Source organism: Phalacrocorax aristotelis, chromosome W, assembly GCF_949628215.1.
Source record: "Phalacrocorax aristotelis chromosome W, bGulAri2.1, whole genome shotgun sequence".
Lineage (NCBI taxonomy): Eukaryota > Metazoa > Chordata > Aves > Suliformes > Phalacrocoracidae > Phalacrocorax > Phalacrocorax aristotelis.
In genome coordinates, this window is record NC_134310.1 from 506,706 (window position 1) to 531,478 (window position 24,773).

At 45.0% G+C, this 24,773-nt stretch overlaps 1 protein-coding gene across 2 annotated transcripts; it reads right to left on the reverse strand.

Annotated features, from left to right (window-relative positions):
• Window positions 1–330: 330 nt before the first annotated feature.
• On the reverse strand, window positions 331–7,674 carry SEC11C (SEC11 homolog C, signal peptidase complex subunit). Of its 2 annotated transcripts, none has more exons than XM_075076752.1 (6): window positions 7,151–7,674; window positions 5,527–5,636; window positions 4,496–4,645; window positions 2,214–2,333; window positions 929–986; window positions 331–521 (listed from the first exon to the last, which is right to left on the reverse strand). In XM_075076752.1, exons 1-6 carry the CDS (start codon window positions 7,190–7,192, stop codon window positions 468–470), a joined length of 534 nt encoding a protein of 177 aa, XP_074932853.1. In that variant the 5' UTR covers window positions 7,193–7,674; the 3' UTR covers window positions 331–467. The 2 variants fall into 2 exon arrangements, with proteins under 2 accessions (XP_074932853.1, XP_074932854.1); XM_075076753.1 differs by lacking the exon at window positions 7,151–7,674 and adding an exon at window positions 6,696–6,740.
• Between the last annotated feature and the right edge of the window lie 17,099 nt (window positions 7,675–24,773).

Genomic DNA, 24,773 nt, shown 5'->3' on the forward strand with positions numbered 1-24,773 from the left:
AACCTTCCGCAGGCATAAGTCTGACTAAACTTCTACAACTCACTACCTGTTCCAACATATATGCTGTGTCCTTACAAGTACTGATAAAAACAATTTGTACGGTTGTGAAAAGAGAGGGCACTGACAGATTAAAAATAATCAAGCAAAAGAGAAGAACAAGCAGGAGGGAGAAAGTGGGTTCAGATGCAGTACCACTTAGGAAAAACACCACAGCATGTCAAGGAGTGATGTGACAGTCGATGTCTTCCAAACAAGCAAAAGGCTAACTGAAAGCAGTATCTAGTTAAGAGATTAAATAGGCAATTACATAATTAAACAACAGCCAAAACCTTTAGTCACTAGTTGTACAGTTTATTTAGACAAAAGCTTGCACAGTTTTGTAACTGTATACAGAAATGAAAACTTCGGAAATATATTAGGTTTTTCCCCCTGTATATTTAACTTTGTTCTTGGAAAAGTGACTTTTTTTAGGATTCACGTTTCAGCAGTACATACGCTCCCATTACTGCCAGAAGAGCATACTGCAAAAGAAAATAAAGACTGATTATCTTTTCTTTTCATAGAAATTACAAATCGTTCAAAGTGTGCTCCCTCCAACATTACACTTTTTAGACGAGTACGCAATTACAGACTTGTGTACCTACAGAATTACAGAAGTGTAATGCGATCATTATAATTAAAAATAGGCATCACAACTGTATACACTTATGACATTCCTATAAATTAAATGTCTTCATAATTACAAATACTAAGTTCTACTGGATAACAGACAAGCTAAAATAAGCAAGAAAACACAGCTCATTTGACATTAGGTACAAACCACAGAAACAAATTTATTAACACGCATTCTTATATGCAAGATTCTTACTACCTTTATTTACTATTTTATAGTTTTAAATTCAAGTGTGCAAAATGTCTGTATACATACCTTAAATTTTGGATAGTCATTCATTATTATAGTTACCATACCAACGTAAGGCAAAAATCTGTAATTGACAAAACGGATTAATGTAAAACTAACCTTCAAATATTACATGGACATGTTTCAATGTTAGTCAGAGAAAAAAAATTCAGATATTTGACAGCAAGAGCTTTAAAGACAATATGTACTTAATGAAAATTTGGGAGCAAGATCTCTCAGATTTCCCTCTCCTCCCATGCTTCATCTTGCTGCATATTATTCATAGTATTAAAAATACACATGGATCTCAGAGATGACAAGTGAATATCACCGCAATGAGGGGTACCCACAAAAGCCTAACATCCTACAACACAGGGGAATCAGCTTTTCAGGGTCTCCTGTTGTTCTGCAGCTATAAAAGCCCCATAATCTAACACAGAAAGGGTTTCAAACTAATACGAAAAATATTTAAAATTAGCATTTAACCTAGTCTACCAGCATTAAAGGTTTAGAGGGGCACTTGTTCTGTTTCTTTTTATTTAACTTGAAGGCAGGGACAGAATCTAAAAAAAATAATCAAGGAAATAAATATTCTTGCAGAAAAGTATTTTCTACCGTTACGCAAGTTAACCCTATATTTCTGACAACTTAATGAAACTCTTAAACTAGGCAAGAAAATACACAAGTATAACGTGATACAAAAGTTCTATTTTCCACTGGGTTTGGCCTGTGACATTAATCTTAGCCTACTGGATACAGCAGAACTCACATCAAGCTTCTCATGGCACCACTAAGACTCTCATAGCCAAACAATACTTTGCCACAGGCTCTAAGCAAAAGCTTTCCAAATAAGAACAGTGTGAAACAATAATTTATGCTTGTCACTAAGGCATATCTGAATGCGAAATGATTTTTTTTTTCCCCTTAGATTTTTATCAAGTAACTTGAATAAATTTTTATCTGAGAGATCACCTCTCAACTGGGGAAGGGGCCAAAGTTAATGCTCAAACCTTGCACAAAATTCCTGTGGAATGTGGAAATAATTTCCTAGTAATTTCTAGCAATTACAAGGATTAGTTGGTTAATTTTGTATCTACTGGTGAATTATTTGTGAGATGTGCCATTTTTTCAAAAAATTATTTCCACTCTCCACATCAGTGAGAGGACTACAGAAACTTTTCCAGGTGAAGCACATTTTTTTAATTACTATTTTATTGAAGAAATTTAAAAATACCATATATAACAACAGAACTGATGTAAATTCTGAATTTTCTGGTTTAGTCACAAAGAGTAGACATATTGCATTACTTACCCTCTTGCTCTTCCAACAACATCTTTCTTCTCTAACCAGTTCTGACCTTCTTTGTACAAGCCTCTATCATCAACTTCATTATTATCGCCTTTCGTCAGAAATTTGATGTTCCCATTTTCTCTAGAAGGCAATGAGGTGATAAACTAAATAGCACTTAGTTTAAAAATCTCAATTAACATCTACAAAGCAGAATGAAGATTAAAAGTGCTGCAAGATTAGATAACAATGTTTACTTTCAGTCCTGCCTGTCCTGCTTATTTAACAAACACCATTAAATCATTAACATTACAGGTTTTACCAAGAGAGTCAATCAATTTTAACATGAAGTGTTTAAAACACTCCTAGATTGTTATCTGATGTAAGCAATTACACAATGGACACAAAAGGGATATTCTCCATCCAGACACTTCCTCAAGAAAAGGAGTATGTGCCCATCTGGGAAAAAAAGACTCCAAACTTCTGCATTTTCAACAGATCAGAAATTTAACTCTGAATACTGAATAATACCCTACTAAGAGATTTTTTGGGGGGGTGGGTGGGTTTAGGTTTAGTTTTCCTTTTTGTGGTTTTGGTTTTTTTTTTAAACAAGTTGTGGAATAAGATTCTGTGACGTCATCACACATTAGAGAATTAATTTAACTTAATTAGAATCACAAATTTCAGATGAGGTAGACCCCAAAAATCTTCACTTAGGAAAGAAATCAGTATAATAATACAATGCCTTAGGCAATTTTCTTCTAAGTTCTATACACCTGTTTAACTCTTAATCATATTTATGTCAAAATAAAGTTTTGCCCTTCTTCTGATGAAAATAAATATTGAAGAGCCTCTAAAGTAACTGCAAATCTGCATCAAATAAGGTATTTTGTCACTAACACTGCAATACAGTTTTAGGTCACTCATTAATTGTTAAACAATACATTGAGTTCCAGGCAAAACCTCATGTTTGATATTTATTAATGTGGCAAATAAAAAACCCCACACTAACCAGTCCTTAGATAACATCACGTAGACAAAACATTATGTGGGCTTTTCAGGGGATTGCATGGAGAAATCCGAAGTAGGTGGCACGCTTCCCCTGATGGATGAACGCCTGCAGAGCCTAGAGAGCCAGGCTGCTCCCTCAGATGCAGAGCTAATGCCCTGACCTCTCCTGGCATTAAGGAAGCTCACTCCTTTTTACAGGAACAGAGGTTTAAAACCCTGATCACACCCAAATCATATGCTTTACCTACTGTTTCAAATGGACAAAGTATCTTACACTACATTGTGAACATAATTTAACCACTGCTGTTAGAAAACCTGCCATGCTTCACTCCCTTTCAAGCATTAGGCATGTGTGCAGATAGTACATACAAGAATTTGATCCAATACTCCCATTTAAATAAAGTGAAGTTTACAGTCTTCAAAACAATTTTGCTTAAGAAGCTGCTGATTGCAAGTAATGATATCAAGAAACAAGGAGTTTTTATGAAGACAAGCTAGGTATTAGAAAAAAAAGAGGTAATTCTTGGATATACATATTTCTTTCAAAAATGCACTGAAGAACAGATATTACTCAAAAGACAAACACCTTCAGTTCACGGCCAGCAAATATGTCAATGCTTGCCACCTTCGGGTTAGCTTTTCACTATGCAGAATTAGAAACAGAACTGCCTCTCTGTTTGAGAAGGAACTGTTTATCATACCAGGCATATGCAATAATGCTAAAACCAAGTAATCTACCTGTTGCTTTTCAGCATGAATTTTTGTTGGCATTGATACTGACAGACACAAAAAGAATAAAAATCTTTTCTTTCATTCAGAGTCAAATCTTCTTTCTGGAAAACTTCAGTTAGCAAAGATCACATACTTGTCAGACTTCACCTATAGTTCTGATTCTGAATCTTCACCTTCTTTCAAATATTTGCTTTTAACAGATTTGCTTTCTCATAACCAAAATCCCAATTCTACAACCATCAGTATAGAAGTGGACTCTGCTACCACACATATTGCTACTGCTGGCAAAAATAATGTGTATAGCTTGTGTTACAGGACTCTTCTTCGGCACTGGTTTACCTACTTTGAACCTGAGCAACTTTGCTGAGGTACAGGAGTCAGGGTCTCAAGAAGTGTGCCACAGAACTGGCGACGAAAGCAGATCACATCCTAGAGATGAGTTTTATCTTACAGCCTATCCTCACTTGCCTTTTTTCATAAAATACTACCAAATTAAAATGTAAGTGAAAGTCACAGTGAAGGAAACTATATTTAGAAACACGGAAAATGTCAAGTTGCATTACTTTTCATGTATTTTGATTACTCTGTGAACTATTGGAATGTCTCTGCCTTCAACTTTAAAAACAACTATTTCACCAGCTCTGATTGGGTCATCATGGAAATTCGTTAAGAACAACAGGTCTCCCCTGTGAAAAGCTGGTTCCATGCTGCCACTACAAACAAAAAGAGAGTTTATTAGCATCACAGTAAAGGAAAGAACAACCATGAAAACAAAGAATATTTAATTCTTACAGATGAACTCATGATTTTAACTGAAATCTGTAGCTTTACCCATTCAGTAACACTACACAGACATTTAACACAACCCAAACCTCATTAAGTCCCAAGCTGAGCCAGGCTATAAAAGACACTCTTACTGCCTCAACGAGAGAGAGAGAAGCTGTATAGAAAAGTAACAGTATTGTAGCTACAAGGAAGGAACAAAACAAGCCACTTTGGCTAAGAAAACCAATCCACCAGTGAAAAGCCAAAAAATATTTCACAGTACATCAGGAAGTACTTCTATACGTAGAAAGAGTTCAATTAACACGAGCAAGAGTTATGCTTACACCAGTGATTACTACTAATGATCAGAAAATCCATGCCTTTTTTTCAAAGCCAGCCACAGTATCTTTCTGTAACAACCTTCAAGGTAGGATTCCAGATCCCATAACCAATAACGGTTCCCATTAAAATACTGTTATTTACTGCATACATTCCTTGCTGACACACATTCGAGTTCTGTAAGGCTGAATCTTCCACGAACACGTGTTTGACTTCACATATCTGATCAGCACTCAGAGGCCTGCAAGACTAGCTCTTTATATGCCCCACATTATCTACTGTTTCCACAAACTTCAATGAAAACTAGACTGCAATTACAAAAGCAGCCTTTGCTAAGTGTCCAAAAACAGAATTAGAAGAAAAAAAATGTTTGAGTACTTCTTTAAGTAGGTGAGATTTCAAACTCCAAATCCATCCAAAGGGGAAGGGGAGGACACAAAGGACAAAACAATATTTGGACTTTAACAAAAAAGCCTTTACAGCAACTTACCTGAGCACCACAACAATAGGGCTTTCACTTCCAGTAATGACGATCAGCCCTTTCCATATCATAAGGGCAGAAGACACTATCATAGCAAAATTTAAGACTTGGTAATACAGCTATATGAAACAAGAAAATTGTTTTTAAAAGTCACTGTGTTGTATTTAGAAGCACAACATAGAATTTCAACCCATACGCAACACTGAATCACAATCCAGGCAAGTGGACTTCTAAGCTAAAGTCATATTCCAGCAGAAGCCTCATGGAACAGATTGCTGTTATCAGCAATCCAACCATACAAACCACACTGCAGCATAAAGTTTTAATCCATGTGTGCCTCAGTCTTGGCAATTATGCCTGTGCAATGCTCCCATTTGTTAGCGCTAGAAGCCAGTCAACTCACTAGCAAAGACTTCTAAAATATAGGAAGCGATACGGCAAATGATCAGATCTACTTTGATCACACATCCCTGACTCCTACCTGAGCTCCTAAGTATTCAAAACACACATAAGAAATACTGTAAGATCAGTAATAGCAGACTCTGTACTTCAAACAGTTATTTTTATTTAAAAAGAGGAGCTGTGGGAGTAGAAGAAAGCTGACAAAGGATCATTCCCTGCTATTGTCAGGCACACATTTCTTATGTGGAAAATCTTTTATTGATGTGACTAACTTTATGCCCCAAAATTCTACTGCTTCTCCAGCCATTACAGCAGCGGATACGTTTTTTTCACACTACCTCCTCTTTTTTTTCCCCTTGGCAACATATGAAGATAGTTTGGTGCAAAACAACCCTGCTCATCTCCATTTATCATGTGGCTCACTTAAGCAAAATACAGAGCTAGAAATTTCCAGACTACCATTCTAGTTTGAAAATATACATGCTGGAATTTTCAGGTATATGACCCGCTTAACTTAGCGTTGGTCAAGCTTCAAAATCTGTTCTGAAGTTGCTGTTCTTGGTTTTTTTTTTTTTCTTTTTTTGTAAATTATTAATAGATATTTTTAAAAACCCAACAAGAGAGCTTTCACAACCTGGAAATCAGAAGGTTTGTCACCAGTGTTACATTCTCCTTTCCAACCGGTTATTTGCATAATCACATTGTAAAGATAAAATGAAGCTACCCATTTTGAACTAAAGAGCTCAAAACCACCCATTCCCTTCCTCGTGGCGTACCTCCAGAACGAAGCCGATCACCCACAGGAATGTAAAACCGCGTCTTCTCCGCTCTCAACCCAAGACCTGCAGGCCCGGCCGGCGGCCGCAGCCCCCGCCCCGCCAGCCCGGCTCCCCGGCCCTCCCCGACCGCCGCCGAACGGCTCGTGATCCGGGACAGGACAGGCCGAGCGGGCGGCCGGGCACAAACCCCCCTCGAGGGTCACAGCCCGGCCGGTGGTGGGACGGGCCCCCCGCCGACAGCACGGCCGACAAGCCCCGCTCTCTCCGGAGCCCGGCCGGCCCCAGCGCACCGTGGGCGGCGGGCCGCACGGCCCCAGACCCCGGTCCGCCCCAGCCCCGGGCGACTCCGAAGCCCCCGAACCTCCAAGCGGCCTCTGCGTCCCGACCCAGCCCTCGGCCCGCACGCCCCGGGGCCCCCCGCCTGGCCGGCACCGGCAAGCCCTGGCCGCTACCTGCCGCTTGTTCATGCGCCGCAGGTCCCCGAAGGGATCCATGGCGGGACCCCAGGGAAGGACCGCACCGAGCCGGCGGCGGGAAGCTCCCGACGCCCTCCCGGGCGGCTCCTGAGAAGGGGGCGCGGTGGAACACGCTCGCGCCCCGAAACCCCAGCGCTTGACCGCTAGCCGCCACCACTGCCGGCCCGCCAGAGCCCCGCTGCTCCCCGGGAGTTGTAGTCTCCCTCCTCCTTTCGTCCCTCTCACGCTCGGCGAGCCTCGGCGGCGAGGGGAACTACAACTCCCAGCATGCACTGCAGCAAAGGGTCCTGGCGGCGAGGCCCCTCGCCTCCTGCCCGTGGAGGTGCCCGACCAACTTGCTGTCTGAGGGATCTCTTGGTGGGCGCTGAGGCCCGCGGATACGGCGGAATGAGCCAGACTCGTCTGTGGAGCCGCAAAGCGGCAGCACCGGCCTCCTGAACCGTGTCTTTTGGATCAGGCGGCCGCCGGCGAACTCTCTCTGGGGCCGCCTCTGCGTGTGCGCAGCTCATTGGCGGGCCGGGCCGGGACAGGACGGGGGGGGGGGGTGGGGGGTGGGAAGAGCGCTCGGGGGGCGGGGCCAAGGCAGGCGTGCCCCGAGGGGGCGGGGCCGGGCGGGGCCGGGCGGGGCCGGGCGGGGCCGGGCGGGGCCGGGCGGGGCCGGGGTGCGGTGGGCGCCCTCAGCCCTGCGGTCGGGGTGGGCACGGGAGCCGTGGGACGGCGGCCTGCCTCGCTGGCGGTGGGAGGGGTCAAGGCCAGGCGATTTCGGCAGCTGACTTTCACCTTGGTGTTTGCGCAGGGTTCACTACTCAGGCCTTGAAAAAGAGAAAACCCACAGAGTCCTAGAAAAAAACATATATATATATATATATATATATTTTGTGTGGCCGCAGCTCAGTCCTTCCCGCAGTCCCGGCTACCAACAGGAAGGCGTTTGTGCTAGTCAGAGATCACTGGCAGTGCTCGGGTGCCCAGGTGGGACAGGAGCACTTCACACATACAGCTATCGCCAAGCCTTCCCTTTGTCCATCGTGCAGGAAACGGTGTTTATAAAAAATGTGACCTCACAGAGAGTGGTGAGGGAGATGCGTTTGGTTTGGGGGCGGTTCTGTGGATTTGGGGGTGGTTTCAGCAGGAATGCCGGATGAAGGGAGTTTTGCCCATCACTAGGACACTTGTCCCTATAGACTGCTGCGGCTTTGCTTTTAAAACTGTATGACTGTGCACTGAACTGGATTTTCAACTGATCCATGTAAAAATACTTCCAGATAAAGAAAGATGAGGATCACGAAGAGGGGAGGATTTTTAAACTGCATTTTCTCCCAAATTCAGTTCTTTGCATGGTTCCATAAACAGACCAACATCTGCTGGAAGTTATCTTCCCATGCAGAAGGGCTGACCAGATGATCTCTAGACATGTCCCATTCTGCATTTGAATGGTTGCATAAAGCTGAAGCAACAACCAGCCAAACAGGTACATTGCCCAGAGCTTGTTGATTTCCTGGGAATGAAATGAGCCAAACTAATTGTAGCTTTCACCAAGTTCAGGATTAGCTCCTGAAGACAGGGAATAGCAACAGGAGAACAAAGAGCACAGGGAAATACTACTAAGATAAATGAAAGCAAATCATTTGTCTGAAGGAGCATTGGAAAGGTATTTCCACAGTTTGCCAGAAGTTGCTCAAGACTTTCTGTTAGCAAACAGTTGGAGAAGAGTGGCTAATAGCGGCGGAACTGGCATTAGATCACAGAGGAACATGTAATGGTATCATGAATGGACAGAAATGGCAAATGGATACCAGAAAGAAAGCTCCAAGGATACTAGCTAGGCACTATCTTGACAAGATACTTGATCTTCTCACCTGATTATCCTTTCAGTGACACCAGTATTCCTTTACTTACTACACAGGAGTTCTTCTAAGTTATTTCAGGTTAGTTTTCTCTGATACCCTTTAAATATTCACAAAACAAAATAATATTGAAGTTGATTTTCTGTGTTAACCATATCCCCCAGCACCCACTAAGGGTTGTGTGAGGAATTCTGATGTAAGAGGAGAGGCTGAGAGAGCTGACGCTGTTCATCCTTGAGAAGCAAAGGCTGCATCAGGATCTTACCAATGTATATAAATACCTGATAGGATGGAGTAGACAAAGAGCCAGACTCTTCTTGCTAGTACCCACTGACAGGATGGGAGCCAATGGGCACAAACTGAAGCACAGGAAATTCTGTTTAAACATAAGAAAAACCTTTTTTACTGTGAGGGTGGCCAAACACTGGAACAGGCTGCTCAGAGAGTTTGTGGCATCACCTTGGAGATACTCAAAACCTGCCTGGACAAGGCCCTGGCTGTGGGTCATGGGGACAGCTGTCTTCACCAGGAACCCTCAGCAGCAGTGCTGGAAGAAGTGCATCATAGGAGCTGCACCCTACACTTGTATGTCAAAAGACCCAGATGACCTCCATCTGTCCAAGCCTCAGCAGTATGTGGCAGCCACGCTTGTTCTGATGGTTCCATAGATAGCGTTACATGTGGCTGCCTTGTCTGTTCAGCCTGAGTCACACAGCTGTCCTTTAAAGCTAGGAACTTCAGCATTACCACAGAACATGGCTGATACACATCCCTGGAGCCACAACAAAATATGTGATACAATTTGTCAATATCCCTCTTTGAGCAGACATAGTATTTAGGAGTAATTACTAAGACAGACATGGAGAAGGAAAATGCACAAGAGCAAACTCAAAGGTGGCTGGAAGATTTCTGGATTTTCTTTGTGCAGTTAAGATTTTAATTAAATAGTTGTGGAACAAAGGTATCTATTCTTTAAGAGTGGGATCTGCCCGCTGAAATGTTTGAAAGATTCTTGCCCTGCAAAAGTTTTTCTGCAATTCCCTTGAAGTAAGTTTTTCATACCATGCTACTTAGAGAGATTAAAAAAAAAATGTTTTCTCCTTTGTGTACAAATATGCTTGGCAGTGGTTTTTTTTTTTTCTTAAATGACAAAGATTAAAAATGGTCACTGGGATAAAATGTTCAGGAAGCAAAATCAATGTAAGGGAGGCTAACAAATCACAGTCTCTTGTGGGTGACTGTTATCCACAAAACCTGGAGCCGCATATTTATCATGCTTCTTCTATGACGTATTGAATCCTTTTGCAGAGTTTACAAAGGTGTCCATATAAGACGGAGTAAAGGAACAATAAAGGTAATAGTTCAGTGAGGCTTTAGGGAAAGTCCAATTATCTGTTGGTTACCTTGTGCCCATGACACAAATGCAAGAGTTGTTATTGTAAGAGGTTAGTCATTCAGGTCTCTGGTTTTTCATTTGCTCCTCTAAGAGTAGTTAATTGCTGATGCTCTTAAAAGAACTCAGGGTGTCTCACATGTTTTTCTGTTTCAAAAGAGTCTCTTCATGATGAATAAACTGCCAATTGCTTCTGTATTGCTGTCAGATGCATTAGATGGTTAGATTTAGAACCAATGCCTATTTATGAGCCTGTAAACCTTTTCAGTGCTAGCTAAACCCTGCTTTTCAATGGCTGACTGCTCCCGCAAATGCATTTCCCACGTGTATGATATTTATACAACTGGGAAATGATGATCACAAAACTACTAATTTAAATATATAACACATAAGCTACCCATTGTCTAATTATATTTCTTTCCCAGAAAATTGTGCCTTTCAAGCAAAAAAAGGTCAGATTCTCATTTAATCTGAAAACCTCGTTTAATATACCACTGATTTTCACTAGGGTAGCAGAACTGAGTTTAGACCAGTAACTCACAGGCAATTATAAACAATCTGACAATTAAATATTTGTTAGATTTACTTTGCCATTGGAACAAAATCTTTATGTTATTCTGTGTGGTTATAGATGTATATTTCACTTCAGTTATTAAAATAATTCATTATATTAATGCCGACTATCATATTTGCCTTAATAAAAAAAACCCCACATCAATCCAGCTTGTGTTCCAAAATACTGTGTACCATGCCCAAATTCCTACTAAAGTAGAATAGATTTAAACTGTACTTTGCATTTAATATGTTTACATTCAACGGTAAATATTAGACACTTTTCTATTATCCAGTTCTTCTAAGCAGTCATTCCTGATGGAGAGAATTCAAAGTGGAAGTTCAGATGATAAAATCTAGTTTTGTAACAGGCAGAGGGAGAAAGCAGAGCTAATGTGTGGAGAATTTAGAAAAGCAAGAATGCAACTTTGTGTTGAGGTCTGGTAGGATTGAAGCTGCTTAGATTTTGTTCACAAAATTGCTACATTCATTTGTCCAAGGCACAAACCCACATTTAATTCTGAGACCATGGTATCTTTGCCTGTCAATTTGCTATTAGAGTTCAAAAGCTCAGAAAACACTTTTACTCACACATTGTTCATGGTGAGTAAAGGGAAACATATTAGGGGCATGCTTTTCTTCCTTTTCCACAGATGCTAAGAAATATTCACACTTTGGTTGGTGGCTTTGTTATTTTACCATCTGGATGATTTAGATTATTAAAGGTTACATGTATTTTGAAATCTTCCCATACTCTGGGTGTTTGACTTCAATATTTGTACAGTAGATCTTTTGGAGCTCTTCAGCTAGAAAATTATGCTAATTTTTTAGTACACAGAAAAATGTAGCTCTTGACATTCTGGCTGATTTGCCATACCTTTGCAAACATCCAGACATTAGTGCTACCTGTATATGTAATATTTGAATTACAGCTCTTTGTTTTCAAAGAGATTGTTCCTGGGAAAATAACTAGCACCTTGCACCTGAGCTGAAAAATGTAGGTTAATAGGCAACGCCATAGAGGTCCATTTGCAGCCACTCAAAGTAAAGCACAGAAGAAATGCAATAACTGACTCCCTCAGTGAGCACTCTATTGTTCCAAATACATTTGGAACTATTCTGCTTCCCATTCCTGTTGCTCAACAGGCTGTTAGAGCAGCCAGTAATGCACACAGTGCTGTCCAAAAGCAACAGGATGCCACTTACACCAATACCACGCTCTCTTCTGGATTCTTCTAATACTTGGAGCACTAAGCCATATGAGTAGTTGCATCTGAGTGCAAGTAAGGGGAAAGCAGCCTCCTTTGCTCTGAAAGAAGCTTCTACTGTATCTGCCAAGCAATAGCACTGAAAGGGAAAAGATGTGTCAGAGAAGGGATATATTTCAGAGAAAAGAGACTGAAGTATGAACGTCAACAGGCAACCTGGGTATTCACATCTTTGAACCCATTACTTTGGAAGCATGGCCCATGCGCACCTTGTAGACAATACTGTTCACCTTCTTGGTCAGCCTCAGTTTGATTTTCTTTTACCATAAGTGGGATCATGATCCTAATACTTCCTCCCATTACCTATAGTTTCTTGTCAGAGGAACTATACAGGACCAGGTGTCTCTGTCTTCAGAGCTTGTTACTCCATGTTTTCACCCACATTTTGCTGCAGAGGACTCCACAACAGACCCAGCGCCTACTTCTCTTCAGTTTCTCAGAAAAATCAATCTCTGAACATTATACCGTTCTCTGAGCCACAAAGCTGAGCTGACAATATGTGCTGGGATAGCCAGCTTGCTGGGAATGTAATCCTGACTCAGTTGCCTCCTTCTTCATGAAATCATGCTTCTTTCAAAGACAGGAATGCTAACAGCTCTCTGGCAGCAGCCAGCAGGGAGTATTAGGTAGTCTGTGGTTTACATGTGGCTTCATTACCATCAACACTTCAGTCTCATTCATTTTCACACACACAGTATCCACTGATGTGCTGAAAGGTTGTTTTACCTGTGTGTGAAAAACAGTACAATGGAATATGACCCCAGCTACACACCTTTGCTCTTAAAAGTGATTTTTGAAGTAATTTCAGACGCTTCTGTTAGACCACACACCAGGTAGTCTCAGGCAACATTGTATGCCGTACATTTGAAAGCCCATTAAGATTCCTTAAAATTGGGCATCCAGCAGGCAAGACTTTCAGAATGGCCTGTCACTGTGGAAATGTAGGTCTTCACATTTGGGGTTATTAATGCGTCTTTCTGGCTTAAGTCTCACTCTTCTGAGAGATTTTATTTTTTCAGTCAGTGAAAAGCTAAGTACAGACGTTTCCCTGGGCCTTTGTGAAGGCTCTGATTTATCTATTGTTTTCAGTGCATGCCTCCAAGGGGCATTTCTATTTTGCCATGGTGTCTTATTTTGGTTTTGCACTGCATTCACATTTATCTGCCCTTTATCTCAAAAATATTCCTTTCTTTGCTTTAAGGGTAAGTGTTAGATGGACAGCAAGAGTTTTACAATTCAAAACATCTCAGCAAGGATTCCTTTGTAAATAGCCTTTGAGAACTCTCCTCTCCCCTCTGGAGCAGGTTATAGCAGATGGAGAGGTGGCTGAGGAAGGGGCTGCTGCCTACATCTGCTCTGTCTGCAGCCAAGGAAGGGGTATCCATGGTCTCCATTTCCTTACCCAGAATATGTTGAGAGAAGTGCAAATGTCTAATGCCTTCTGGGGATGATTCCCAAAGGGGAGTCTGGTGCTTGTCCTGGAGGTGTGATGGGTTTTGCCCTCAGCACAGTTCCTGCCTTGCTGTGGCTCCTGGGGCTGCCAGCAGAAAAGGTTCCTGGCACCTGCCCTGTATCGCTGGCAGCAGTCCCTAACCTAGAAGTATTTTCTGCAAAAACAGACTTGCCATTGTCCACATGAAAAGTTTTTTTTGTCTCATGTTATAGTGCCAGGAGGCAGATGTTTCTTTAAAGCAGTGGTCTCCAAACATTTTTGATCACACACCTCTATCAGTAAAAAAATTTTGAGCATGTACCCCCAACACCTGTATATTTATTTATAAATTACATAAATGTACTACTGTACATATTATGCACATTATAAAACATGCACCAAAATAAAAATTAAAAAAGGATGAGATACAGGTAAAATAAATATTTTTTTAAAACCCTTCCCTTTCCCTTCCCTTCCCTTCCCTTCCCTTCCCTTCCCTTCCCTTCCCTTCCCTTCCCTTCCCTTCCCTTCCCTTCCCTCCCCTCCCCTCTCCTCTCCCTTTTCTTACAAAAACATTTCCTTTCTCTACTGCAATGGATGCTCACACCCCACTTTGGAGACCACTGCATGGCTTCTGTCTTGTGTAACTTCCCACATGAGTCTTATTATCTCTCTTGGTGGCTGGCAAGGATCTATTCATAGGCACAGTTTTGAACTAGAATGCCACTTTGCATCGTCATATTTCTAAATGTATGAGTCAACATTTTTAGTCTGCTCTGCAACCCAGTATCTGAATAGCTAACCTGATTACTGCTGAGTAGATTTGTTTCAGGGAATAATTTCTTTGTGAAAATAATTTATTTTCTGGGGGAAAAGGGGAAGGAGAGGTAGGAATCAAACTATCTGAACATTCAATTGAATTTAGCAAATAATGTTCTGTTTTCCTTCCCCCAAGGAATAGAAAAAAAAAAACAGAAAAAATTTGAAAAAAATGTTTAGGCTTTTCCAAGTGAAAAAAAAGTTTGATTCTTAGAACTGCGGAGGAGTAAGTGAGGGGAAGGTAAAAAGGTTTTAAAAAAATTATAACAAAAGGAAATATTTAATACTTATTCAAGACGATCCCCATGTGAAATAAAAATGTGTGTAATGTGTTAGGTTTTGCTTTTTGCTGGGGGAGGGGAGAATACTGAGATGGCTTATGGGATTTTTTGTGTCTTTTTTCTATGAAAAATGCTGAAGCTTTTGCATAAAACCAGCTTAGCTTGAATCTGAAATTATCTGAAATGGTCTCTGCATTCTTTGTGAGCGGAGAGTATTCATAAAGTTCACCAGCCTCAGAAAGGTTTCACCCAGCCTCCTTCCCAAAGGTTCTCAGCTCTAGTGACAGGCTTAATTGTCACTTATTTTGTTCTCTCCCCTTGTCATGCCTTGTATCAGCCCACAGACACAGTGTCATGGGCATAATCAGACTCTCAGTGCTGCTTTACATCAAAAGTTGGTATAGAAGTGATGCCCCTGCCAGCAATACCGTTGTCTGCACGGGTAGGCCTCCTGCAGGACACTTCTGCAAAATCTGTCCGTCCCTTCAGCTGTCCCCCGCAGCACATGGCCCCGCATACCCAGCTGCACAATGTTAGTCCAGAGGTCAATGGAGCCAGAGACTTCCAGGCAGGCACGGCACAGTCCCTGAGCTGTGACTGGTGACTGTCCAACTCCACCGACCTGTCACTTCTCACTGAAATGACAATCAGTATAGTACTTACAGAGGGCCTGATGCTAAGTCAAGAGCAGGTCTTTCATCAGCCTCAGGGCTCCTATGTTGCTCTAATACAGCCCTCTTTAGCCTGGAAGGTGAGTTATGGGAGGCTGCACACCGATTCCCTTGTGTGCTACTTGCTTCTTCTGTGTGGTGCAGTGCTTCTGTGTCATGGCTGGTGGGCCAGTGATCACAGCAAAACCAGGCTCTGTTGGAAATATCTGGCACAGATCTTCCTAAAGTTGCCTCATTTGTACCTTTCTAGTCCATGATTTGTCATCTTTCTGTGGATCTGCTCCCTTTTGTAAGCGGGGAATGACCCCTCTCTTCCTTAAGCTATCTGAACGGACCCCGAGCACCTGGGGTATGTTCAGGAGAGCCACAGCAGCATGCAGGTGCTGGCCACAAGGCACTGCTGCTTTCTGCCTCTTCACTTCTTGCCACTGGCTTGGTGTTACCCCTTGGGCTCTGGTGCTGGCGGCTTTTGGGGTTTAGACTCCCCTGCTGCCTCCTCTTGCCCTCTAAGCGTCCTCCTGTCAGCACTGGCTTCAGAAAGGGCCACAGGTGGTGCCAGGGTGGAACCCAAATGTCCCCACTACCAGCCTTGCCTCTGCTTTGCCTCCCAGTGCCCACAGGCTGCTGCCCTGGCAGCGGTAGGGCTGGGGGTGAAGGCAGGTATTTTGGGCAAAATAGAATCATAGAAGCGTTAAGGTTGGAAAAGACCCTTAAGATCATTGAGTCCAACTGCTAACCTATCACTGCCAAGTCCACCACTAAACCATATCCTCAAGCACCACATCTACCCTTCTTTTAAATACCTCCAGGGATGGAGACTCCACCACCTCCCTGGGCAGCCTGTTCCAATGCCTGACAACCCTTTCGGTGCAGAAGTTTTTCCTAATGTCCAACCTAAACTTCCCCTGGCGCAGCCTGAGGCCATTTCCTCTCGTCCTATTGCTTGTTACTAGGGAGAAGAGACTGACCCTTGCCTCGCTACAACCTCCTTTCAGGTAGTTGTAGAGAGTGATAAGGTCTCCCCTCAGCATCCTCCAGACTAAACAACCCCAATTCCCTCAGCTGCTCCTCATAAGACTTGTTCTCTAGACCCTTCACCAACTTCACTGCCCTTCTCTGGACACGCTCCAGCACCTCAATGTCCTCCTTGTCCTGAGGGGCCCAAAACTGCACACAGCACTCGAGGTGCGGCCTCACCAGTGCCGAGTACAGGGGCACCATCCCTGCCCTGCTCCTGCTGGCCACACTATTCCTCATACAAGCCAGGATGCCATTGGCCTTCTTGGCCGCCCGAGCACACTGCCGGCTCATGTTCAGCCGCTGTCAACCAACACCCCCAGATCCTTTTCCTCCAGGCCACTCTCCAGCCACTCCGCCCCAAGCCTGTAGCGTTGCGTGGGGTTGTTGTGACCCAAGTGCAGGACCTGGCACTTGGCCTTGTTGAATCTCATACTGTTGGCTCCGGCCCAACCATCCAGCCTGTCCAGGTCCCTCTGTAGGGCCTTCCTGCCCTCCAGCAGATTGACACTTCCACCCAGCTTGGTGTCATCTGCAAACTTACTGAGGGTGCACTCAATCCCCTCATCCAGATCATCAATGAAGATATTGAACAGGACCGGCCCCAACACTGAGCCCTGGGGAGCCCCACTTGTGACTGGTTGCCAACTGGATGTGACTCCATTCACCACCACTCCCTGGGCTCGGCCGTCCAGCCAGTTTTTAACCCAGCGCAGAGTGCACTTGTCCAAGCCGTGAGCAGCCAGCTTCTCCAGGATAATGCTGTGGGAGACAGTGTCAAAGGCCTTACTAAAGTCCAAGTAGACAACGTCCACAGCCTTCCCCTTGTCCACTAAGCAGGTCACCTTATCATAGAAGGAGACCAGGTTAGTGAGGCAGGACCTCCCTTTCATAAACCCGTGCTGGCTGAGCCCGATCCCCTGATTGTCCCGCATGTGCTGTGTAATGGTATTCAAGACAATCTGCTCCATGACCTTTCCCGGCACCGAGGTCAGGCTGACAGGCCTGAAGTTCCCCAGATTCTCCTTCCGACCCTTCTTGTAGAGGGGCGTCACATTCGCTAGTTTCCAGTCATCTGGGACCTCCTCGGTTGACCAGGACTGCTGATAAATGATGGAGAGTGGCTTGGCGAGCTCCTCTGCCGGCTCCCTCAGTATCCTTGGGTGGATCCCATCCGGCCCCATGGACTTGTAACAGTAGTAGTCTTGAGCAGTACTCTGTGCCCCTGTCTTCCAGCAGCAGCAACTGGTGTGTCTCTTTTGTGCCCCTTCCAGCTCCCACCTCTCCCATGACAGCTCACCTGCCCTGCGGCTCAGCTGGGAAGGCGATGGGAGCTCTGCCTGTGCCGCAGCCAGCCATGAGCCACCTCTGCCCCATCCCCAGGGCTGCAGCTCATGGATAGACATGACCACATCTACCCAACGCACTTGCACAGGTACCAATCCAGGGAGTGCCTGCCACTGCGCCTGGCATGAGGAGGGACTCTGCAGAGAATGAAACACTAGTCATTTATTTGAGTGCAGGCTCAGATTACCACTTTTTAATTAATCACAATAGTGATATTAGTACCTGATGAATCTCCTGTGACGCAGGAAAATAGATTGTCTTGGGGGTTTGTAGTAAGCATTACCTGTAAAGGTTAATGTTTCTTGGTTGCTTTTGGCCATGAACATAGGCATTGATGTGCTGATGCCTTCTTTGTAACAGGGACAAATGGTGCTGTGTCTGCTCTGCAGTGTTTGCTGTGGCCTCCCCCAGATCCCAGGAGTAACTCAGTGAAGATGCAAGGAGACAGACTTGATGTATGGTTTAATCAAGAGCTCTGCTACTGCCTCCTTGTCCTATGGTCAGCTTGCTTTTGGCGTAGCTAAATCTAACACCTTTAGAAAATGTCCTGGCCTAAGTGAAGCTGCTTCTGGAAGGGTCTGGGAGCTCTCATAAAGCCAGGTCCCTCAGCCATAACTCAGGTGAGATGACCACGGACAGCAGGGGTGAAGATGAGGGGGGAGAGCAGGCTCACCTTAAAAACTTCTGTCTGCTTCCAGATTGAGGTATGACTGTGTTCTGACAGCCACAGCTGTAAAGTGCTGGAAAGCTTAGAGGCTGACAGTAATTTCTCTACAAAGGAAAGGTTATGTTGCTTCTGTGCATTCCCCGTGCATTTTAATTCCTAAACAGGTCTGATTCCCCCCCTTCCCCCGCCAAAGTTTAGCTGCAGCTCTTAATTTCTTGTCACCTCAGTGTCTCAAACTATTTATGACTTTTCCATGATCTCTTCTCTCTTCTGTAACTGTATTACCTGGGAAGATCAGCAGTGTTGCACCAGCAACTGAGCTGACTGATAATGATATTTGTTAATTATTTTCTTAACCTGCACTGAAGAACTGAGGCTAAAACACTGCCTAGGAAAACAAAAAAGAAATTATATATGTGATGGCACTTGAAGGCCTCAATCATAGCACCATATGAAACATTCTGGCCCGTGGTCATTGGGTTAAATGGAGACGAATTTGGCCTCTGGCCATAGAGGCTGCTCTGTGATGCTTGTGCCTTGGCTTTTATGAGCATTTGGAAAGTGCTTGACATCACATGAGTGGAGCACATCATGTGTGGGAAAGATCTCAGTGAGGTAAACTGTCCGGAGCAATGCTGGTGCTGCTTGATGAAGACGTGTTTCTCTGCATATAAAGGGCTCTGCTCATTTTACTAACAGCAACAGTATGTAAATGTAATGACCAAGTGATATTTTGAGCCAGTAGCTCCTCCAATTACAGCCTGATTGCATTCGTCAGGGACTGCTCTGCATTTTAACTGAAAGTGACAGTCACTTAAACCAGGAAATATTGTTGTACTTGACCTTAAATATAAATCTGGCACGCAAAGCTATGGCAATGTTAGCCAAGTGGTGGACAGACTCAGAGGAAGCAATACTTATAATGCAGTGTATCCATATACCCACCATCACATTAGAATCATTGAATACAAAATAGCAGAATTTGAGAATATAAAATAAACAAACTGGATAAAGGCTTCTGCCAAATCACATTAGGGGACATATCTGTGAAGGATACAATGCTCAGATTATTTTGCTAACAGTCACATTACTGCTTCAAATACATTTTTTCCTTCAAAGTAGAAAGCAGGGGGTCAGAGAAGAAAACTGTAGTGCCCCCAGTTCATTTTCCAGATGAATTTGGGTTATTTCCAATGCCTTGCTTTACCAGGACTTTCCAAAACACCCTAATAGCAACGGGGGAGAGCACGGTGCTTCAGCATGTAGCTCTGCTCTCGCCCCTGGCTGGCATCAGCCAACCTGGGTGATGTTCTCAGTGGAGATGGGGATCTCCATGTGTGTCACGATCTGCCAGGGCTCAGCCTCGCTGCTGACCCCAATGATTGCACTCATGGGCAGGTCACAGCTACCTGTGTCAAGGCTGTGCTCAGCTACCCTGCTCAGCGGTGGTCCTTGGTGCCGGGGAGGGCATCGCCTGAGCCCCCGCTGGGCTGTGCCTTGCCCAGGCGCACCCCAGCCTGCCTGGGGGGCCAGCTGATGGGCAGTGACCTCTGCCCGCCGAGCCACAGGGACACAGGCAGCCCAGGAAAGTGCCGGCTAGGACTTTGCATGGTGGCATCTCGTCCAGCAGTACATGCGAGGTCTGCACTCGGTCCCTGTGTGGCTTGCCGGAGGGCTTGTCATGGCCTGGCATCTTCTTCAGTGCAGGGCTGTCCTGTGAGGACAAGGTCGCCCTGTCCTGTTGGCAGCCCACATGGTCCTCTCCTCGGTGTTTTTTACTGAGCTGTACTGCACAGTGTCTAACTGCCATGTCCTCAAATGGACGGTTTGGCCCCCAGGGAGGAAACCTATCTTTTTTTCTAGCTATTAAAGAAATAAAATCAAAAGCACTTTTTGTACAGTTACTGTTGAGGAGAAAATACAAATTTTTTTCAAAGGGAAGAAGTGCTCCTTCTGCATCCACCTCTGGCTACAGAACCCAGTTTGTATGCAAAGCCCAGGGATGTAGGTCAGGTATGCTTGTGCCTGCTACGTTTGCCATGTTCTGTACTTATTTCTCTTTTCACTCCATTACCCACCCTTCGGCCTTCCGGGAGCCTAGACAGATAACCTTTTAGTAATAATCTGAAATTCAAATACAAAGAATTGACTCCTGAACTGCCCTAATATTTGAGAAAGGTTTTAAAATAAAATAGGTTTTCCTGTGTCCCATTATTGGCCTGGCAGCTGCGTATGTATGCTGGGTGTACTGAGAAAGGTAATATTAACAGAATGAAAAGGTCAGAGTTATATAAAAATCCTTTTAAAACTAAATAGGCCTGCGTACTGAATTCCCCACAGATACACAGAGGTTAAGAACTGAGAACATCTGGGCCTTTGCGAGGTCAAATTGTGCATCTGTAAATGCCCTCCAGAAATAAAAAAACCAGACAAGTCTACACGTAGAGTGATTGTGGTCAGCTAGATTCAACTTCTGCTGTACCTAACTCTGCAAGAAGGCCAGCTGGCCAAGACAGGGCTAAACACCTCCTAAGCAAGTCAAGACCAGCCCCATGAATACCAGGAGGTACCGTGGAGGCAAGTACCGGGGGCATGGTGCAGGGGTGAGCAATGCATACATGCATCATGCCCAATAACCCTGCAAACAAAGGAGGCAGGTACACATGGGAGCCATTAAAGGGGGCATGCATGAGACTGCATATACATTCATTTAATTAGACATATTTCTAGCTGAGTTTAGAAGTACAGCAAGGTGCATAGCCCCCCCTGCGTACTCTTATCCTGGGGGCGGGGGGGAGCATGAAGTATTGGGGCTGCAGACACCCCTGTGGCATGCTGGAGTGAGACAGTAGATGCCATGCTGAGAACCCGTACTGCATGGGAGAGCCACAAATTGGACTGGCGAGGGTCTGGCATTGCACCACAAGCATGCCTATGGGGTTGAGAGAGGACAGACAGCCCAGGAGTTCAGGGGCAGGCACCTCCTGGCTGCTGGGTCAGGACGACTGGGGCTGCAGGCCCCCTTCCCACGAGGTTGTCATGATAGGAAGATGACTTGCAGATCTCAGCTTGCAAATTGGATGACAAATAATCTAAAGCTAGCCTGCCTAGATCAGACCAAAGGTTTGTCTATTTCAAGCCCCATCTCTGCCAAAGCCAAAACCACCGGATGCCTGAAAGGGGCTGTAAGGACACTGAGTTCCCAAGCCAGAGAAGCTGGTTTTGTCTTTAAAGAGCCCTGAGTGGAGTATAATCACTTTCTGATTCATTAAGCTTTTAGAATCTGTAACATCCCATTGCAGAGGGTTCCACATCTTAACCACGTGTTTGATGAAGAAGCACTTCTGAACTCTCCATCTCATGTGGATGTCCCTGTTTCTCATGCAGGGAGCAGTCACTCCCTGTTCAACATCATCATGGCTTTAGCTCTGGCATATCTGCTTGGGCCATCTTTTACTCAGGCTGATCAGCCATACCCTGTTTTGACAGTCCCCGTGCAGAAGTCCTTCCAGTATCTGCCCTTCCGTGCGCCTATCCCAGGTCTCTCTGTCTTTTGAGGTGCTGGTGGGGAATTCAAGCTGAATAAGATATTCCCTGTGCAGGTGTTCATGGATTTATTTAGTGGTATAACTGTGTTTTCTATTTCTTTTTTATTCCTGTCTTACTAAGCGATTTGCTTTTTAAATCGCTACTGTGTGCCAGGCTGGCAACTTCGTAGCACTAGCAATTGCCACTGTAAGTCTTCTTTCCTGTTTCGCAATGGTTGGTTGGGGGTCTGTCATTTGGTATGTAAACTCAGTCCTGCTTGTTCAGTTCTGAATCATGTTACATTTTCCCACATTGACTCGCCTCTGCCATTTTTTCACCTCTTTCAGTACTGCAATGTCCTTTTGCAGTGCTTTGCAATCATTTTTTACTACCCTGCATAGCTTAGTGTCACTGGCAACTGTGTCGTTTGTGACTCCCTTTTCAGACTGTTTATGAACTGCACAGCCCTCGACCCAGATAGTCTCTGGGGATTAATTCAGGACTACCCTCCACTGAATAAAAGTATTGCAACTTCAAGGCATATGCATATGCACCACTTGTCACTGAAATGCTTTGCTCTCTTCTTCTTGTATTCTTATGTCTAGAACCATAGAATCACAGAATGCCCTGAGCGGGAAGGGACTCGCAAGGATCGTCAAGCCCAGCTCCTGTCCCTGCACGGGACAACCCCAAATTCACACCATGTCTCTGAGGGCCTTGTCCAAGTGCTCCTTGAATATCGCCAGGCTGGTGCCGTGATGCCTCCCTGGGGAGCCTGTGCCAGGGCTCCACCACCCTCTGGGGGAAGAACCTTTCCCTAATACCCAACCTAACCCTCTTGTAAACTATAAAGAAAATATTTAAACATATTTTTATGTGAGGTCTGACTTTTGAATTGTTTGCTCTTAATTAAGGTTGTGAGACTGACAGTCAATTACAATGATGACCTTAATACTTCTCTTTTCTACACCTTCTTTCCTCTGAGGATTTAACAATAATGGATTAAACTTCATAAAAACTCTCCGTGAGGTAGGAAAGGAATCATTTAGCCTCCACTGTTTTGCAGCCACTCTTTTGGTTTAACACAGAGGTATTTAACATTGCACATCAACTCTAGCAAGTAGATTAGAACAGAAATACTAATTAAGGCCTCAGGGAGCATTTAGGCAGGCCAAACAAAACGTTAGTGTCAGGTCTGGGGTTAATATGTGGCTGCTTCACTCTATTCACCTTGTACAAAGGCACGGACTTCTGATCCTGTGGAGGCAGCGCCTGACAGGGGTGTGTGTGTATATATATCTCTATATGTATCTCTCCTCCCACCATGTGCCTTCCCATGCAATTCTTTCTGCTCTTCAGTGAGGTAGGGAGTTCACTGAGACCTCTTCCCAAGTATCCAGCTACAGAGAAACTACCTCACCAGGGCTGCAACCACCTGTTCAGGATGTAGTGACCGTTCTTGCAGAGCTGCGCTCCCCAGCGCCGCAGCCAGCCGCACCGATCCTGCTCCAATACAGCTGCCTGAAGCATGGGCACCCAGTGGGTCCCCATGGTGCCTAGCAGTGCCCGCAGCTGGGCTGAGCCGGCCAGGGCAGCGGACCAGGGCCAGGCCCGGAGGGGGAAGGCGTGCCCGGCTGGAGGGCAGGAGCCCGTGCCTGCCCTGGGCCCGAGGCAGCCATCAACACAGCCCCTGCACGACAGGGGTCAGACTGGCATGCCAGCACCGCCTAACTAAAACTTAATTTTTCACCTGCTAATATTGGTTAACACTGGCAGTGCTAAATGGTCAAACATGCTCCTCCCTCAGCCCCCGTTAGCCGATTGATATGTGTTTTAGTGCTTAAAAACAAAGCTTTCAAGAGTGGGTGAGCTCAGTTGTTGCATTTCACAGTGTACGGCCATTTTGCTGACAGGTTTATAAGGGCTGGCTGTGGTGCCAGGCACCGTGCTGGCGTGGGTGCATGGTTCACCCCGGAGCAGCGGGGCACATAAACAGTGCCTGGCTGCCACACCACCTGGCTCAGCTTGTCCTCAGGGCCATGCATATATGAGGTCTTCAGGAAACAGCATGGAAACAAGTCAATGAGGCTGTAGTACGTGTGGAAAAAACCCTACAAACCACTCAGGAAAGTTTTGAATGCATCTTCATGGGGACACTCGCTTACTTATCAGTAGGAAAGTAACAGAAAATGGCAACATAGGAGTTTACAATAGCCCAGCGAGGCAGCATGCAGCCAGCCCTTCGCATTGTGCACAGGGCTGTACTGAGACACTTTCCAAAATGTTCAATTTGCCAGCGACAAAAATGCCCTTGAGAAAGGCTGTGAGAGTGTTGGGAAGGAACAATGAGCATGGGGAAGTGGGACACCAGGTCAGCCGCAGCCACCTCATTCTGTGCAATCAACCCCGTAGGAAGCAAAACACTCTGCCTTGGGAAAAGCAAGCTGGCACGGCAGGTCCTGGGGCTCGGAGGAGAGGTGAGCACAGCGCACTCCTCCTGCTGAGCCCAGCCGCTGGGCATTCAGACCGATGGAGCCAAGGGGACTCAGCAGACCGGCTGCATGTGGCAGGCGCAGCCAGCTGGCCCTGGGCCGGCTGCCTGGTGCCGAGAGACAAGTGCCCGGGCTCCGTGGTATGCGCCGTGCCGGTGCGAGGCCTGGCCACCGCTGGGGTTCTGCGCCTCATCGCGCTGTGGATGTGGTGGTGTGGGGATGGCACGCAGCAGGCATGGTGTGCGCAGGCAGGCAGTGCTTTCTCTCTCTGGCTGCCTGGCTTGC

What these genes read in the sequence shown, in the direction of transcription:
- SEC11C (XM_075076752.1), bottom strand. Translation starts at nt 7,192, where the DNA reads ATGGATCCCTTCGGGGACCTGCGGCGCATGAACAAGCGGCAG. An exon ending in CCTATTGTTGTGGTGCTCAG is followed by an intron (nt 4,646 to 5,526) that starts GTAAGTTGCTGT and finishes TTTTGTTTGTAG; the next exon opens with TGGCAGCATGGAACCAGCTT. An exon ending in GTTGTTGGAAGAGCAAGAGG is followed by an intron (nt 987 to 2,213) that starts GTAAGTAATGCA and finishes TGTCAATTACAG; the next exon opens with ATTTTTGCCTTACGTTGGTA.